Source organism: Alternaria novae-zelandiae (genome assembly GCF_023758075.1).
Source record: "Alternaria novae-zelandiae strain BMP 2774 chromosome Unknown scaffold_10, whole genome shotgun sequence".
In the NCBI taxonomy this organism is placed as follows: Eukaryota; Fungi; Ascomycota; class Dothideomycetes; order Pleosporales; family Pleosporaceae; genus Alternaria; species Alternaria novae-zelandiae.
The window spans coordinates 1077682-1094939 of record NW_026056970.1 but is presented as its reverse complement, the minus strand read 5'-3'; the positions used below and the strand labels follow the sequence as shown (position 1 = coordinate 1094939).

Here is a 17258-nt window from a genome sequence, read left to right as displayed (position 1 = left end):
ATACGCAACGCTTCTCCACAAATCTGCCCTGAAATCCCATGTTAGGGCCCAGATCAAGATGCAGGTCACGGCGCCCACCCCCCATCCTTTTCCTACACCAAAACGCGCGCGTGAACATTTGGATCTCCCGATCTTCGAGTCCATGAATCATCGACTCCCGCATCTAGCACCACCGTCAATTAACACTGTCGTCATCTTACGCTCACGCATGCACGCGTCAACATAGGCCTACACGTATATAGTACACAACCGCGTCAATGGATTCAGCTTCCGACAACCCAAACTCCATGCCTGCAGCAACCAGTGGCTCTCGCTCCAAGCTCCTCTCAACCAATCTCAAGAACTTTATCAGTAAACCCGCTCTCAAGCATCCTCAGAAAGCACTTACCGTGCAGCTTTGGAACGCAGAGCAGAAATCCAATCCAAGCGGTAGCAACCCACCTCCGCGACTAGCAGCCGGACAGCAAAGAGCAGAAATGTCGACTTCAACCAGCGGACAGGCCACGGGCGATATCGTCAGCAGCGGGAACTCAGGTTTCCCCAAGACGAGCGATGCGCCCGGGGAGCAGTTTGAGCCCAGACAGACGGCTACGAGCGAAGACTACGAGCCCGACCCAAGCAAGAGCATCAAGCTCAGCCCGCAACGCCAGGCCTTAGTCGACGACGTAAGCCCACCTCTCTTGCAACACCCATTCAAACACAAAGACTAACATCCCACTCCCCAGATCATCGCCCTCTACTCCTGCCAGCCTACAATCGAGCGCGTAAAACGCTATACCCCAGACTGCGTCTACGACGACCAATTCGTCTACGCCAACGACCGCTACAAAATGGCCGGCCAATGGTTCGCCCTCCCCAAACTCTTCAACGCCTCCATCAACGAATCCTACCAAGTAATCCGCTCAGACTCCGAAATGATCCAATTCAAAAACAAGCAGTCCTGGACCTTCAAACTCATCCCAAAGACCGCTACCATCACTGGCCTGGTATCGCTGAGTCTGGATCCGGACACGAGGGACACGGAGTTTATGCAGGTGAAGTACCATAAGGATCAGGCGAATGATAAGGATTATAGTCATGAGGGGGTGGGGTTTAGCTTTAAGAAGTGGCAGGCGGATAATGTGGTTAAGCATATGAGTGCGCCTGAGTTGAAGGAGTTTGAACAGGATAAGGGGGCGAATAAGGAGCATGTGAGGAAGTATGGCAGTGGGAAGGAGGAGGGGGAGGCGCCGAAGAAGGATTTTACGAACTAGGGGATGTGATGAGTAATGATTGGACATGAAATGGAATTCGGAATATGAATATCTGATCTCGCTTCGATGGTTGAGCACGTATGGTGATCACTGGCTTATTGTCTCGACTTTTGGTGCAAACAGATTTTGGAAACACATCATACGAGATCGCAATTCGGTAAAGACGGTGTGGAAACAGCTGGTTTTTTGTAACGAATTTTGGTACAACTAGTTTTTGGAAACATATCATAGGAGATTGCAACTCGGTGAAGACAGTGTCGCAACATGCTGCCACACTATAAGAAAGAGTAAGATGTGACCAGAAGCCATGGAGCAAAGAACCACTGCCCCTTATTCAGGTCGACGGAGCCCATAGAAGGATTCGTACGTGTTAACTGCCGTGAACGCTGTCAGTATCGCCGATTCTGGTGTTGACGTCCGCTCATGACGTCGCCCTCTGATCGTTATCTCTGGAATTCCGTTCTCCACGCTGTCTAGAAACGCCTTGATTCTGTCTTTGTCTCCTTCAGTTTCGCGACTAGTTATGTACCTTTCGAGGCCCAATTCTTTTCGCGTGATTGTCTGGCACTCAAAGTCGTTCTTGATCCATTGTTCTCTCTTTTCGTACATCTTGCAGGCGACGAACACTGCGGTCAGTCAGTACCCAGTCTTGAATTTCAGAGCCAGTATGGCTACACACGTCCAAGTTGAATGTCACAATGTGGGATGGTTCCTGTCGAATCGATCATCCTCAAGCCCAAGCCATCTGGATCGCTAGAGACCCAGAAGCTCATTACCCTTTGGTTGTCTGAACAGGGTGCAAAATCGCCAGGAACGCTCGGAAGAAGGACGGCTTTCTTCTTCTTTTCTTTGAGAGTCGCTTCGTCTTCGATAGTCCCGGATGCCTGCCATTCACCGTCGAAAGACCACTGGAAGAATCTCCGAATCCAACCGGGATGAGTCGTATGTCCGAAGCGACGAGCAGATTCATAGTCAGGATCGCCAGTGATGTTGGGCCAACTGGACGTGATCCAGTTACTCGCAGGGCCTTTGTAAAAATTCTTTTGTTCTGCTGTCGGAACTGCATCGAACCATTCCTTTGAGTGAAATGAATAGGTCTCTGCTTGGGGCTCCGCCATGGTGAGGTTTTGTGAATCCGGCAACTCGTCCTTTACAATGGCTCAATCGATGAGTGTAGAGTTCGTCGTGCAGTGCCGATTTCCGCTTGTAATTGTTCGTAATTCCTGTATATGATGATAGTGTACACCGAACTCTGCGTGCAGAAAAGAAACACATCTTCATCAAGAACGTAAAAATTTATACTCACCTCCGACTCATACACAGCCATGACCTCGTATACGAAGACTCAACGTGAGCCCCATGCCCAACCGCACTCTGTAGTTGCCACCTACGTCGGGGTTGAGGCCTGCGACTCACCCGCTCCGGCACGGGCAGCACTGTGTCCGCAGCTGTAGTTCGAGTGGACTCCATGGTGTCATGTGTTGTATGAGTGGGTGGTTGTGTGAGGATGACCACGCGTCGTGAGGGAGTGAGAGCTCGGGAAGCGTCATGTCAAGAAGGCAGCGGCGACCGTGTGGCATAAGTATGCGTCAACGAAGCCACGCTAGCCATCGCCTCCGGTCATTGCACGTGTGTGGTGGTACTTGGAAGGTGCCACAAAAGCCACGATGTTCATTCCTGAGTTCGGTGGAAGGAGCTATGGGTGCTGTGAGCTCTGGTCCTTTGTTCTGCTTCTCTAGGGCCAACGGGCTGCGGTGACACGTGTGCTAGATCCTTGGGTCCTCGCTGGTTGATCGTATCCAGTCATCGTGATCTCGATACTCATTCGTGGGTACGAACGCACACTATGCGCTAAGTGAATATCGAGCGGGTGAGCTGGAGCACGTCATACCCGTTCGCTGGAAAGCGGGTCGGCCTGGGTATACAAGAAGACTCATGGGAACGCGTGAAAAAAGGGAGCGAGATGTCAGAGAGTCTGGTCAGGTCTAATTGATCTATCAATAAAGGATGTAGTCTATGCAAGCGGGTGGGTGAGAACGCAAATAAGAAGACCGGAACATGACTGCGTCTTCACAACTTGCTGTCGTTCTGCTTAAGTCGAATAAGTCCCTGGTCATGTTAGCATCGCTGAGTATATGGTGGAGGAGCGAGAATCTTACCTCTTGTACGCATGTTGCGATAAGGGTTCCATCTTTCGTGTACATCCTCTGGAAGACGAGTCCACGACCATCGCCAGCCCAGGGTGTCTCAGTCTCGGTGAAGATCCACTCATCGGCCCTGAAGGTACGGGGGTTGTGGAAGTAAATAGTATGGTCCAGACTGACCATCATGCCAATCTCTGGCACATCATCCGCGACTTTCGATGGGTCTTCTCCATTCTTGATGCGCTGGATACGCTTGATGTCTGCCTCGCTGACAGACTGACGCTTCAACTCGGCATCGTCCATCTCCAGCAGTGTCTTGAGCACGTCTTCGCCGATGCTGGACTTAGCGGCACTCTTGCGTTGTGAGGAATAGCGCCAGAGCTTGTGGACGCGCGCGACGGTGCCGATGAAGTAGCTGTCAGACATGTAGGCGATGGCGGAGAGGTGGGCCTCGTGGCCTCCGGCGGGGGAGATGCGACCGCGTGCCTTCACCCATTGGCGGCACTTCTTGGTGTGAGGTTTGTCGGAGTCCTCTGGAGGGGGTCAGGCTGGGCTATGACGCTTGACATGTGAAAGCACTCACCATTCTCGGTCGCCAGCCTCTGGCTCTGGAACGGACTGTGACCGCTGGGATGCATCTCTGAGTCCGAGTCCTCCTCTGGGCCTGGCACGTCGGCCATTGGGACCACATGCTCGACCTTCTTCGCTCCTCCACTGTTCTGGCGCACAAAACTCATAGTTGTCGTGAAGATGACCTTGCCCCGTTGGCGCGCTTGTACTGTTCTTGTCGCGTAAGACTTTCCTGATCGTACTCTCTCTACGTGGTATATGAGTGGTATCTCTGAGTTGCCGGCAAGCACAAAGTAGCAGTGCATGGAATGCACAGTGAACTCGGGGTCGACCGTCTTTTGGGCTGCAGCGAGCGTCTGGGCGATGGCAGCACCACCGAAGATGCCGCGCGCACCCGGGGGATGCCATAGTGGGCGCGTGTTGGTGAAGAGGTCAGGGTCGATGTCGGACAGTTGTGTCAGTTCGAGGACATTTTCGATTTCGGATTGCGACTGGTCAATGGGCGGCGGGCGGATGAGTGTTGCCATTGTCTCGAATTATGGATACTGAACAAGCAAGTAGTGAGGTCTAGCGATAGTTGGCCAGGAGAAGATAAGAAGAGAGCGTGCTGGTGATTACTCTACTTGACTCGGGCGCGTCCCGGCACACCTTCAGCTTCCTCGAGCCGAGGCATAACGCGCAAACCCACATGTCGCAGCAGGTACCACCACGCGCAAGGGGCAGCGACGAACGGCCGGCTGACTAAGGCGGCCAGTGAGGAAGGCACTGAGCGCCAAGAGGAAGGCGCGGCTGCTCTGGGGTAGGAACGTCATACTGGATGTCCGGTGGTGGCCTGCGTACCTGACTTGTTTGAAGCCAATGTGCGCTTCCAGGCACTCGACGACAGGGTCTATTCCAATCTGGGACTCCCTTTTGGCCATTCTTCACGCGCGCCTTCGCCCTCACCCCCTCGCATTGGCTCACGGCGCCTCGTATCTTTACTTTTAGCATGTCGCGGATTGCCACCGCATAGCCTAACAACATTCGCTCCACCTGACTGCGCCGCCGGAGGAAAGAGACACCATGGCCGAGACGAACCCGGAGTTGCAGGCCAAGCTGCAGGAGCTGGACCACGAACTCGAGGAGGGCGACATCACACAGAAGGGGTTGGTACTCTCCCGCATGCATATACACGGCTGCTGCCGCTGGCTCTGTCGCATTGAACATTCGCATCCTCCCCCACGTGCGCTAACGAGTCGCACAGCTACGAAAAGCGCAAGACAGTCCTCCTCTCGCAGTACCTGGGGCCCGACTTCTCAGCGCAACTGCAGCATGACCTGCGCGGACAGAGCCCCGCCCAGAGCGAGGGCTCAGGCTCTCGCAGCGCATCCCTCGCCGCCCTCTCTGGGCCAAACCCACAGCAGACCCAACAGACGCCGCACATCGAACTCCCCCGACCCGACTCGTACCATGACAGTTCGCCGCAGGGCACCATGGGCTCGTCGATGCACTACCCCAGCTCCTCGACGAGCACCGCGGGCGGCAACTCGCAATACATGGCATACCCACCGAGCCAAGTAGGGCGCTTCCAGGAGAAGCAGCTGGGCCTGCGCACAACTTCACTGCAGCGCAATGCCTCCCAATTGTCGCAAGGGAGCGAGACATTCATACCCCGACCCCAGACGCCCGAGTACACCTACTCGCGCGAACCCACGATGATGGGCAACTACGCTTTCAACCCGGATACCCAGCAGGGCTTTGAGAATGGCTATGGGTCGCCTGGAGAGGCTAGCAGGAGGAGCACGATGCTGGACGTGAACCAGGGCTACTTCTCCGACTTCACAGGGCAGCAGATGCAGGACCAGCGCGACTCGTACGGTGGACCGAACCGCTACTCAACGGGCGACGCCTTCTCCCCGACCGCTGCGATACCACCGCCCATGATGAACCCGAGCGACCTGCCCGTGGGTGCTGCAGACACGATGATGCCACTAGAACCGCGAGACCTGCCCTTTGACGTATACGACCCTCACAACCACAACATAAAGATGTCCAAGTTTGACAACATCGGTGCTGTACTACGCTACCGCGCTCGTACACAGCCGAGGACTACCGCTTTCTGGGTGCTAGACGCGAAGGGCAAAGAAACGGCTTCCATCACTTGGGAGAAAGTGGCCAGTCGCGCCGAAAAGGTCGCCAAAGTTATTAGGGACAAGAGCAATCTTTATCGGGGCGATCGCGTGGCGCTGGTATACAGGGATACGGAGATCATCGAGTTCGTCGTGGCTTTGATGGGATGCTTCATCGCGGGCGTTGTAGCAGTTCCCATCAATAGCGTCGACGACTATCAGAAACTCATCCTCCTCTTGACCACAACCCAAGCACATCTCGCACTGACCACGGACAACAACCTCAAAGCCTTCCACCGTGACATTAGCCAGAATCGTCTCAAGTGGCCGAGTGGCGTCGAATGGTGGAAGACGAACGAGTTTGGAAGTTACCACCCCAAGAAGCATGACGACACGCCCGCCCTGCAAGTGCCCGAGGTCGCATATATTGAGTTCTCTCGCGCGCCAACCGGCGACTTGCGTGGTGTTGTACTGAGCCATCGCACCATCATGCATCAGATGGCTTGCATCAGCGCCATGGTCAGTACCATACCCGCCAACAACCCGAATAGTCAGGATACTTTCAACGGCAACTTGAGGGATTCGTCTGGAAAGTTCGTCGCGCCGGTGCAGAACAGAGCACCAACCGAAGTCATTCTTTCTTACCTCGACCCCCGTGAGAGCGCTGGTCTCATCCTGAGTGTCCTGTTTGCTGTCTATGGCGGTCACACTACTGTCTGGCTGGAAACGCCGACGATGGAGACTCCTGGTCTATACGCACACCTTATCACCAAGTACAAGTCGAACATACTGATCGCCGACTATCCGGGTCTCAAGCGCGCTGCATACAACTACCAACAGGATCCCATGGCTACTCGTAATTTCAAGAAGAACACGGAACCCAACTTTGGCTCAGTGAAAATATGCCTGATCGACACGCTCACGGTCGATTGCGAGTTCCACGAGATTCTTGGAGACCGTTATTTTAGACCCCTACGGAACCCCAGAGCACGAGAGCTCATCGCGCCTATGCTATGTTTGCCGGAACACGGCGGTATGATAATATCAGTACGCGATTGGTTAGGCGGCGAAGAGCGCATGGGATGCCCGTTGAGCATAGTGTCAGAGGAATCCGACAACGAAGACGAGGTCGACGACAAAGCCGCGGCAGCCAATGGCTATTCTAGTCTTATCGGAGGGGGTACCACGAACAACACCAAAGAGAAGAAGAAGAAGAGCCCAACAGAATTGACCGAGATCTTGCTGGACAAAGAAGCACTGAAGTTGAATGAAGTCGTGGTTTTGGCCATAGGAGAGGAAGTGAGCAAGCGTGTGAACGAGCCCGGCACTATGAGAGTTGGCGCTTTTGGTTACCCGATACCTGATGCGACGCTGGCCGTCGTGGACCCAGAGACTAATCTTCTGTGCTCCCCCTACTCGATAGGAGAGATTTGGGTAGACTCGCCATCATTATCTGGAGGTTTCTGGCAGCTGCAAAAGCATACCGAAACCATATTCCACGCCCGGCCATATCGTTTCGTAGAGGGTAGCCCAACACCACAACTGCTCGAACTTGAATTCCTACGTACTGGATTGCTCGGATGCGTAGTAGAAGGCAAAATTTTCGTCTTGGGCCTGTACGAGGACCGCATCCGACAGCGTGTCGAATGGGTAGAGCATGGTCAGCTGGAGGCCGAACACCGATATTTCTTCGTGCAGCATCTTGTCACCAGCATTATGAAGGCGGTGCCCAAGATCTACGACTGGTAATTGTAATCGCATCCATGTATGATCAAACTAACACCGTGTAGTTCGTCTTTCGACTCGTACGTTAATGGCGAATACTTGCCTATCATCCTTATTGAAACACAAGCCGCATCGACTGCGCCCACAAACCCAGGCGGGCCGCCGCAACAACTTGACATTCCCTTCTTGGACTCATTATCTGAGCGATGCATGGAAGTGCTGTATCAAGAGCATCACCTACGCGTCTACTGTGTGATGATCACAGCACCAAACACGCTTCCCCGAGTCATTAAGAATGGCCGACGAGAGATTGGAAACATGCTTTGCCGAAGAGAGTTTGACAATGGCTCATTACCCTGCGTTCACGTCAAGTTTGGCGTGGAGAGGTCGGTCCAGAATATTGCACTAGGCGACGACCCCGCTGGCGGCATGTGGTCATACGAGGCATCAATGGCACGCCAGCAATTCCTCATGCTGCAGGACAAGCAATATTCTGGAGTGGATCACAGAGAAGTCGTTATTGACGATAGAACGTCAACACCTCTTAACCAGTTCTCCAACATACACGACCTTATGCAATGGCGTGTATCACGTCAGGCTGAGGAGCTCGCCTACTGCACTGTCGATGGCCGCGGCAAAGAAGGCAAAGGCGTCAACTGGAAGAAGTTCGACCAGAAGGTTGCCGGTGTCGCAATGTACCTGAAGAACAAGGTCAAGGTTCAGACCGGTGACCACCTCCTTCTGATGTACACGCATTCGGAAGACTTTGTCTATGCCGTTCACGCGTGCTTCGTTCTCGGGGCTGTGTGCATTCCCATGGCACCAATTGACCAGAACAGGCTGAACGAAGATGCTCCTGCACTGCTACACATCATTGCCGATTTCAAAGTCAAGGCTATCCTCGTCAACGCCGATGTTGACCACCTCATGAAGGTCAAGCAAGTATCGCAACACATCAAACAGTCGGCAGTCATCCTCAAGATCAGCGTACCAAACATGTACAATACCACAAAGCCACCTAAGCAGTCTAGTGGTTGTCGCGATCTTAAGCTGACGATACGACCCGCTTGGATACAATCTGGTTTCCCTGTTCTGGTATGGACGTACTGGACACCTGATCAACGACGCATAGCTGTGCAATTGGGCCACAGCCAGATCATGGCGTTGTGCAAGGTCCAGAAAGAGACTTGTCAGATGACGAGCACGAGACCGGTCCTCGGTTGTGTGCGCAGTACCATTGGACTTGGCTTTATACACACCTGCGTCATGGGTATCTTTCTTGCAGCACCAACATACCTCGTGTCACCTGTCGACTTCGCGCAAAATCCGAACATCCTCTTCCAGACCTTGTCGAGATACAAGATCAAGGATGCATATGCGACGAGCCAAATGTTGGATCACGCTATCGCACGAGGCGCTGGAAAGAACATGGCTCTGCACGAGCTCAAGAACCTCATGATTGCGACAGACGGTCGGCCACGTGTCGATGTTTGTAAGTATTACTTGTTGATGATTATATGGTCGCTAACATCTACAAGATCAGCGCGTACGAGTACACTTCTCCCCAGCAAGTCTCGACCGGACAGCGATAAACACCGTCTACTCACATGTACTCAACCCTATGGTCGCATCGCGGTCATACATGTGCATCGAACCGATAGAGCTACATCTCGATGTCGGTGCCCTTCGAAGAGGTCTCATCATGCCTGTCGACCCAGACACCGAACCTGGTGCTTTGTTAGTCCAGGACTCCGGTATGGTGCCTGTTAGTACTCAGATATCAATCGTGAACCCGGAGACAAACCAGCTTTGTTTGGTCGGCGAGTATGGTGAGATCTGGGTTCAGTCTGAAGCGAACGCACACAGCTTCTACGGCTCGAAAGAACGCTTGGATGCCGAGCGCTTCAATGGCAGGACTGTCGACGGAGATCCTAACGTACGATATGTCCGCACTGGAGATCTGGGCTTCTTACACAACGTCACACGTCCGATAGGCCCCAACGGTGCGCCAGTCGACATGCAAGTGTTGTTCGTTCTAGGCAGCATTGGTGATACCTTTGAAGTCAATGGTCTCAATCACTTCTCTATGGACATTGAGCAGTCTGTAGAGCGCTGCCACCGGAATATCGTTCCTGGTGGATGGTACGTACCCCTCTAATTAGCTTCTCACTTCTACACATACTGACCATCTTCAGCGCTGTCTTCCAAGCAGGTGGCCTCGTGGTTATTGTCGTGGAAATTTTCCGTCGCAACTTCCTCGCCAGTATGGTGCCCGTCATCGTAAACGCCATCTTGAACGAACATCAACTCGTCATCGATATTGTATCTTTCGTACAAAAAGGCGACTTCCACCGATCCAGGCTCGGAGAGAAGCAAAGAGGCAAGATCCTGGCCGGTTGGGTGACGAGGAAGATGCGCACAATCGCACAATACAGTATCCGCGATCCCAACGGCTCGGATGCGCAGATGATCAGCGAAGAGCCTGGTGCAGGCCGCGCCAGTATGAGTGGAAGTATGCTGGGTATGGGCAGGATGGGACCAGCAAGTATGAAAGCAAGTTCCACTCGAGCACCAAGCTTGCTCGGCATGACAGCGACGATGAACAGCCTCTCGCTATCACAACAACAGCAACAGCTGTCAACAAGCCCTGGCATGACCCCACAACCAGGCCAACAATCTTCCGTATACACACAGAGCATACCCGAAAACCCACAAGGCGGCCAGTACCAAGGTGTCGAACTCCACGACCCCAGCGACCGCACACCAACAGACAACCGCATGTCCTTCCTCCCCAACCTACAAATACACGACGGCGGGGCAATGGACTACTCACCCCTTGACCGAGCCGGACCTTTCCACGAAAACGCACACCAGCATCAGCCTGGCAACTACCAAAACGCATACCATCCCCAACAACAGCAGTATGAGTCTAGTGGTAGCGGCCTAAGCGGCCAAGTACCCGACGTACTCCGTCCAGGACCCTCCGACGACGCAAACAACCCCGGAACGTGGAACAACAGAGATTTCTACAGCGATAGCACACCTTACTCTTCTTACGATAACTCGTCTCAAGATCCCAATATGCAACAACAGCACAACCAACAGCAACAACAGACATGGACAATGGACTCACAGCATAGCCAAGGCTACAACGCCGGATACGGCGCCGCCGGTGGCGAAGAAGTCACGCGCTATGTCAGCCACGGCTCGTATGACAGCAGAGCAGGTGGCAACGGTGGTGGAGGCGGTGGCTTGCGGGTTGCGAACCGCGATTCTACGGCTAGTGAGAGTGAGGATGATAGTTGGAGGAGGGATGTTCTTGCTCAGATGAATTTCGCTGGGGGGCCCGGGCCTGCTGGGGGGAGTCATGCGCAGTAGATGAGATGGGTAGGAACAATGAATGAGCGTGTGTGAGGTGTCATGTTCATTTTAGTATTATGTTGGGTTTTTGCGGTGTTTGATGATGAAGATGGATGATCAGGGCATTTGAAGCATCAGTCGAGCTATAGTATGTTGAAGATGTTGCGGTATGAGGGAACAAGTAGAAGTCGAAGTAGAAGTCGAAGTCGACATTGGGGATCATTGAAGTACCCATCCACCTACACCATCCCCTTCCATCCCATTCCATCACCCGTTCCACACGCCGTATCTCCTCATCATCATCTCCCACGCCCCAAAGTCAAGACGGTTATTCTCTATTCAACCCAGCTCCAGCCCAGTCCATTCCTACACCAACACCTCACACTCACCGACAACCCCACCGAGGCCGTCTTGCAAAAAAGTCTTGGTCCTGCAGGACCTTCGTGTTTCACATTGAGCGGCACGCCAACCTGCTTCTGCGGCCTGTGGCGTCCCTGACGCCCACGAAGGAACACATTTGCTGTCATTTCGCTAGCGGTGTTTCAGGCACATGTCAAGCTTTTCCGACATGGGAGGGAGCGCGGGAAACAGGTTCGTGGTGATGGGGACATGACACTGATCTCACTGACAGCGTTGCTAACTTCAATGAAAGATGAAGCGGGGGTGGTATTTTCATGCGTTCTGGAAGCATCGAATGGTAGTGATTCTAGTTTGGGTGGATAGATGTTATCGGACCGTTTTTGTTAGATTTCTATTGTACACTTAGTTTGTTCGGAAGGCGGGTTTGGTCAATCGTCGGGTTGCGCGAAGACCCGGGTTCCATCGATCGAAAGTTTTCCGGCTTTCCGAGTTTTCAGATTTCATTATCGGTCTTCATGCACGTGGTGGATTGGGAGTGGGGTGGGTGTTGTGGAATACGATAGTTCGGTACGCTTGTCAGGACGGTGGTTTGGAAAAAGTAAACGTGGCAACGGGGGTCGTGATCGGATGGGGAGTGGGGTTTGATGTATACCTACCTGTCTATGCGATCGTGTGTTTGTTGTGGTTTGTGTAGCATGTGTAGTAAAGGGCTGTATAGCGCACGCTTGCGAGTGTCTTGGGTATGCGATGAGATGAGATGAGACAAAGACCGTGCAGCGGCTCGAGGGACAATCTTCAATCTGACTTTGTGATCGGCTGCCAGGTGGTTAGATCTAGGCTCTGTAGTCTACAATTTGCTTTTGGCTTTCTTGGAATTTGGTGCCATGACGGCGAAGGACCGAATTTTGGGCACTCAGTACTGGAAAGCGAATGCGAAGCGTATGAGCTGTACGCAGCATATCTGAGGCGCGCAGCTACTGACGCAACTAGATATTTTGGCGCTTTGAGTAATGTGAAACTGCAGTATGCGACCATCCTGAGGATGAGAATAATTTTTCCGGACTTCACCAAGCTGCGACAGCATTTTCCTCTCGTGTGTTGTGGGTATAGTACGGAGTTCATGCGCAGCCGAGGGATCGGACATGTGGGCGTTACGCCGTTTGACAGGCGCTATTGTTTGACAGCCGGCGGGGCAGCGCATTGCTCACGGCAGACGGGCGCAAAGAGGTCTGTTTCGACGTTATCGCGAGGTACCGTGAGCGATGACGGAAGGAGGCGTTTGTCCCGAAGCTATCGCATGTTTGAAACACGACAGAACGGAGGGGCAACAACACGGCGGGGCTCATGCAAGCAACACCAAGTCGGAGGTACCAAGTGGCAGATTATCGTAGTAGAAGCAGTGTTCTGAGAATGGTACGACCGCAGTGTAAGATCATGTAGGGTTCTTGTGGCGATCATTAGGCCAATCTTTGGTTTTATTGCCTAGCACGACTGGGCAAACTTGAGTTCGCTGTCGAGGAGCGTGTTCCCGAGACCCGGGTAACCGATGTCTTGGTGTCTTGGTGTTTCAATCTTATCGCAAGACGGAAGGGTCTACCTGGTGTCACCCTGAATCGCATCAGGCACGGGAAGGCGCGAGTCGCTCGGGGTGAGAACTGTCGCAAGTCATTTCCGATAACAGCCTGCGGGCTTAGTGATTCATGGCAGGATTGCTGTCGCGCAGATGATGTGAGTGCTGTGAAATTCAATGGAATGATGCGATGATAGGGTTGGCATTGTCAATAATTAGGAGGAAGTGACGGCGGACCGTGTGGTCGGTCGAGTAAAGGCAGCCGCGGCATTGCACGTGTTTCTTTGTTGTGGCGCAGTCTCGATGAGCGCATGGATTGTTGCCATCGCATGAACTTCACATGACAGCTGCTCATGAGACTCACCCGACGACCGAACCAACATGACAAGACGGAAGAACCCTCGCGTCTCAAACTCAGGGCCTCATCACACTGCTGCTCCGACACCGACTCGCTCGCAGGGTTCTTCATCCTCCTCCGGTTCGCGCTCGCGCAATAGCACGGTGGAGATTTCATCAGGACAGCGCGTGGCGGCACCAAGGAACAATTTTGCCTCGGCGGCCTGACCGAAATGTCAAGATGCATGAGAGGCGTGCAAAAGCCGTTTTACCAATACCGATGGGTATGATTTTCCCCAGGTTGTTGATGAGGTTGACTCGCTTGTTGTTCTGTTTTGGGGCGGCTACTTTAGGCGCCGGAGTTCTGGAGCCGCACAAGTCTTGGGAGGGACCTTGCTTTGGCTCCCGTATTGGCAGAAATAGATTGGACGGCTGATTGTGATTTATGGGAGCGGGTGTGGCGGACATGGGATGGTGGTGAAGAGATGGGATGAAGGTTTTGGAGAGTGGACGATAGGACGAATGCGTGTCTGGTGGTGTCTGGGGCGAATGGACAGGTCAGCTGATCAGCTATCAGGCGTAGACTATCGACCATCCCGTCGACAGTCGCACAGCACGGGACTCGGCATCGTTCTGGATTCAGGTCCCACCGTCAGGCACTCGGCCATTCCCGTTGGCGGTGGACAGACGGTGAGCTGAGGCTTGGTTTCATGGCGCATCCAGGCACGCCAATGTGAGTGGCCGGCTTCCTTCGTGTCGTTTCAGCGCCTAGACTGTCCGGGCGCAGCGGAGCCAATCATCCGCCTGTTCCGATTCCCAACCCCTGCCACGCCCTCACCAACCCTCCCATGTTGCGAACTTCATATCCACTGTTTCCCTCGCTCCCCCTCTGACCTCACGCTCGCCGTCCCTTGTCGTGTCGTTTCCATACCTTCGTTTCTCGTCCAACTGTTGCTCACTCGCTACGGCAACATAGTACACTCACTACATTCGCTTCTCACGCTGTCTTCGAGCCGGTTTCTAGTCCCCTATTTTCCGTCTTCAGCCCCTAGTGAAGACAAAGTCTATTGACGTCGCTTTCAATTTCCTCGGCCCTATTCGCCTTCACCGTCGCTACTATCGCTATCGATACTGCACATCGCAATCGCCGCCTCACGCTTCTGTCGACTAATTCCACCGGACTGGACCGCGTCTCGTCTTCAACACCACCCCATTCACCACCTCGACGTGCAGCGCACTGTCGGTTCTCTCAATCTTTGTGCCTACACACCGGCTCCTTCACGACACATTGTGATGTATTCACGGTGACCACGACCCAACCTCGCCCCACACTGTCAACATCTGCCGCTTCGTTAAGCGCGCGTGGGATATAGGTCCATTGACAACGACGTCGCGCCATTACTCCTGCTTCAAGAACCTACCGTCACCGAAAACAGCACCTGGTAGTGCGCAACACAATTCACCGATCGCGTCGCATCACACAGCCTCGCACACCCGAGAACCAGCAGCTAGCAACCCTCGTGAGCACCGACTCGCGAGCGACCTGTACTACTCAACAACCGAACAGAATACCCGAGACATGTCTCTCACAAGATATCTCCTCCGCCTCCGTGGCGCCCAACCGACCGCGCCAATGACCAAGCGCCACTTCCTCTCAGACTGGGACGCCGCTGAGTTCGACGATCTCAAATACTCGTACGGTCTGGAGGGTGTCGACCAAGTCGGCAACTACATGTGGGTCGACACCTTCCTGTACCTGCTAATAGGTATCTCCGGCATCCTCCTTCTCCTGCGGATATCAAACATGTGGTGGAAACACAGCCGTCATCTGAGCGCCATGGGAAACCCAAAGCAAAAGTACTGGGAAGTCAACCGGACAGGCTGGTGGCCGTGGCTCAACCGCCATGTCCTGATGGCACCCCTATGGAAGAAGAAGCACAACGCTCAGTTTCAGATCAGCAGCGCCATCGACAACGGAACGCTGCCTGGCAGATGGCACACCATCATGTTGGTCATCTACGTAGCCCTGAACGTCGCCTGGTGTGTGGCCCTCCCCTACAAGGTGCTCGACCACAAGGAGACCCTCGCCGCGCTCCGTGGACGCTCAGGAACACTCGCTGCCCTCAACCTCATCCCCACCGTCCTCTTCGCCCTCCGCAACAACCCACTCATCACCCTCCTCCAAGTCTCGTACGATGACTTCAACCTGTTCCATCGCTGGGCTGCGCGAATCACCATTGCGGAAGCCATCGTCCACACTGCGGCCTGGTTGTACAACACCAAGCTCGCAGCAGGATGGCCTGCCGTTACAGCTGCTCTCCACACTGAGGGCTCGTACGGCTGGGGTATGGTTGGAACTGTTGCCTTTACCTTCCTTGGTATCCAGGCATGGTCGCCATTCCGCCACGCTTTCTACGAGACCTTCCTCAACATTCACCGTGTCTGCGTCATCGCTGCGCTTCTCGGTCTCTACAAGCATCTGGAGCTGCACAGCCTCCCGCAAGTCCCCTGGATGCACCTGGTCTTCTTCTTCTGGGCTGCCGAGTGGGCCTGTCGATGGGCCTCAATCCTCTACTACGGCATCGGCCTCAGGCAAAGATCATCAATCACCGTCGAGGCCATGCCCGGAGAGGCCGTTCGCCTGACCATCAACATGGTCCGCGAGTGGACTCCTCGCCCAGGATGCCACGTGCACATGTGGATGCCAGCTCTCTCCCTCTGGTCTTCGCATCCCTTCTCTGTCGCGTGGGCTGCAACACTCACCCCAGATTCCAAGGAGATGACACTGCCCATGCTCGAAGGCGATGTCCTTGCGATGCATGGCCGTCCCCAAAAGTCAAAGCAAATCAGCTTGGTCTGCCGTGCGCGTACTGGACTTACCCGTCACATGTACGAGAAGGCCTGCAAGAGCCCCAACGAGCAATTCACCACCTTCGGCTTCATCGAGGGTCCATATGGCGGCCACCACAGCCTCGACTCCTACGGAACCGCAGTACTGTTTGCTGGCGGTGTAGGTATCACCCACCAAGTCATGTACCTGAAGCATCTCGTCAATGGCTACAACAACGGAACCACCGCAACACAAAGAATAGTCCTCATCTGGACAGTCCCCACATCCGACTGCCTAGAGTGGGTACGGCCCTGGATGGACGAGGTCCTCCGCATGAAGGGCCGCAAGCAATGTCTCCGCATCAAGCTTTTCATCTCAAGACCGAAGGGTCGCGTTGAGAGCAGCAGTGAGACAGTCAAGATGTACAGTGGTCGTCCGCAACACGCAGCCTTGATCGAAGAAGAGGTCAAGAACCGTGTCGGTGCTATGGCTGTCACAGTGTGCGCGTCGGGCGGTATGGCGGATGGCGTAAGACATGCGGTTCGACCGTTCCTTACGCAAGGTAGCGTTGATTTCATTGAGGAGGCCTTCACATACTAAGAGGCCTTGGTCAATGTACGATACTGTTGGCAACGTTACGCTTAACAAATTCCTTGTTCATCGCCTACTATCGCACCGCATCGTGCACGACGCTTATGCTCGACCACCTTGGGCAAACCACACCCGGGTTCATTGTACATCATCTCTCTCGTCTACTACCCAGTCGAGAACTCACATAACTATACCAAAACATTACCTTTCTTATTATCCGCATTGTTCACTTCTTTGTAAATACCTCCTACTTAATGCTTTACTTCTTGTCCAATATGTCACCGTCTCATACTTGTCATGTCTCTCTTTGAATCTCTGATCGGCGTTTTATGAGCGATGCATTTGTTAGCGTGTCCAGGTCTTTGTAGATATTCAGCGTAGCTTTGTGTATAACAGTAGCATATCATCTAC

At 53.8% G+C, this 17258-nt stretch overlaps 4 protein-coding genes across 4 annotated transcripts; 3 read left to right on the top strand and 1 right to left on the bottom strand.

The window, feature by feature from the left end:
• Positions 1-257: 257 nt before the first annotated feature.
• On the top strand, positions 258-1253 carry J4E88_005723 (uncharacterized protein; the record flags this gene model as incomplete). Its single annotated transcript, XM_049399357.1, has 2 exons — positions 258-665; positions 726-1253. The coding sequence occupies 2 exons, from the start codon at positions 258-260 to the stop codon at positions 1251-1253; spliced, it is 936 nt and encodes a 311-aa protein (XP_049255148.1).
• Positions 1254-3323: 2070 nt separating this feature from the next.
• Positions 3324-4494, bottom strand: J4E88_005722 (uncharacterized protein; the record flags this gene model as incomplete). The annotated part of the gene is made up of 3 exons (XM_049399356.1): positions 3324-3362; positions 3413-3930; positions 3981-4494. 3 exons carry the CDS (start codon positions 4492-4494, stop codon positions 3324-3326), a joined length of 1071 nt encoding a protein of 356 aa, XP_049255147.1.
• A 535-nt stretch (positions 4495-5029) lies between these two features.
• J4E88_005721 (uncharacterized protein) lies at positions 5030-11178 on the top strand (the record flags this gene model as incomplete). The annotated part of the gene is made up of 5 exons (XM_049399355.1): positions 5030-5112; positions 5211-7820; positions 7866-9292; positions 9339-9942; positions 9996-11178. 5 exons carry the CDS (start codon positions 5030-5032, stop codon positions 11176-11178), a joined length of 5907 nt encoding a protein of 1968 aa, XP_049255146.1.
• Positions 11179-15005: 3827 nt separating this feature from the next.
• Positions 15006-16856, top strand: J4E88_005720 (uncharacterized protein; the record flags this gene model as incomplete). The annotated part of the gene is made up of 1 exon (XM_049399354.1): positions 15006-16856. One exon carries the CDS (start codon positions 15006-15008, stop codon positions 16854-16856), a length of 1851 nt encoding a protein of 616 aa, XP_049255145.1.
• Between the last annotated feature and the right edge of the window lie 402 nt (positions 16857-17258).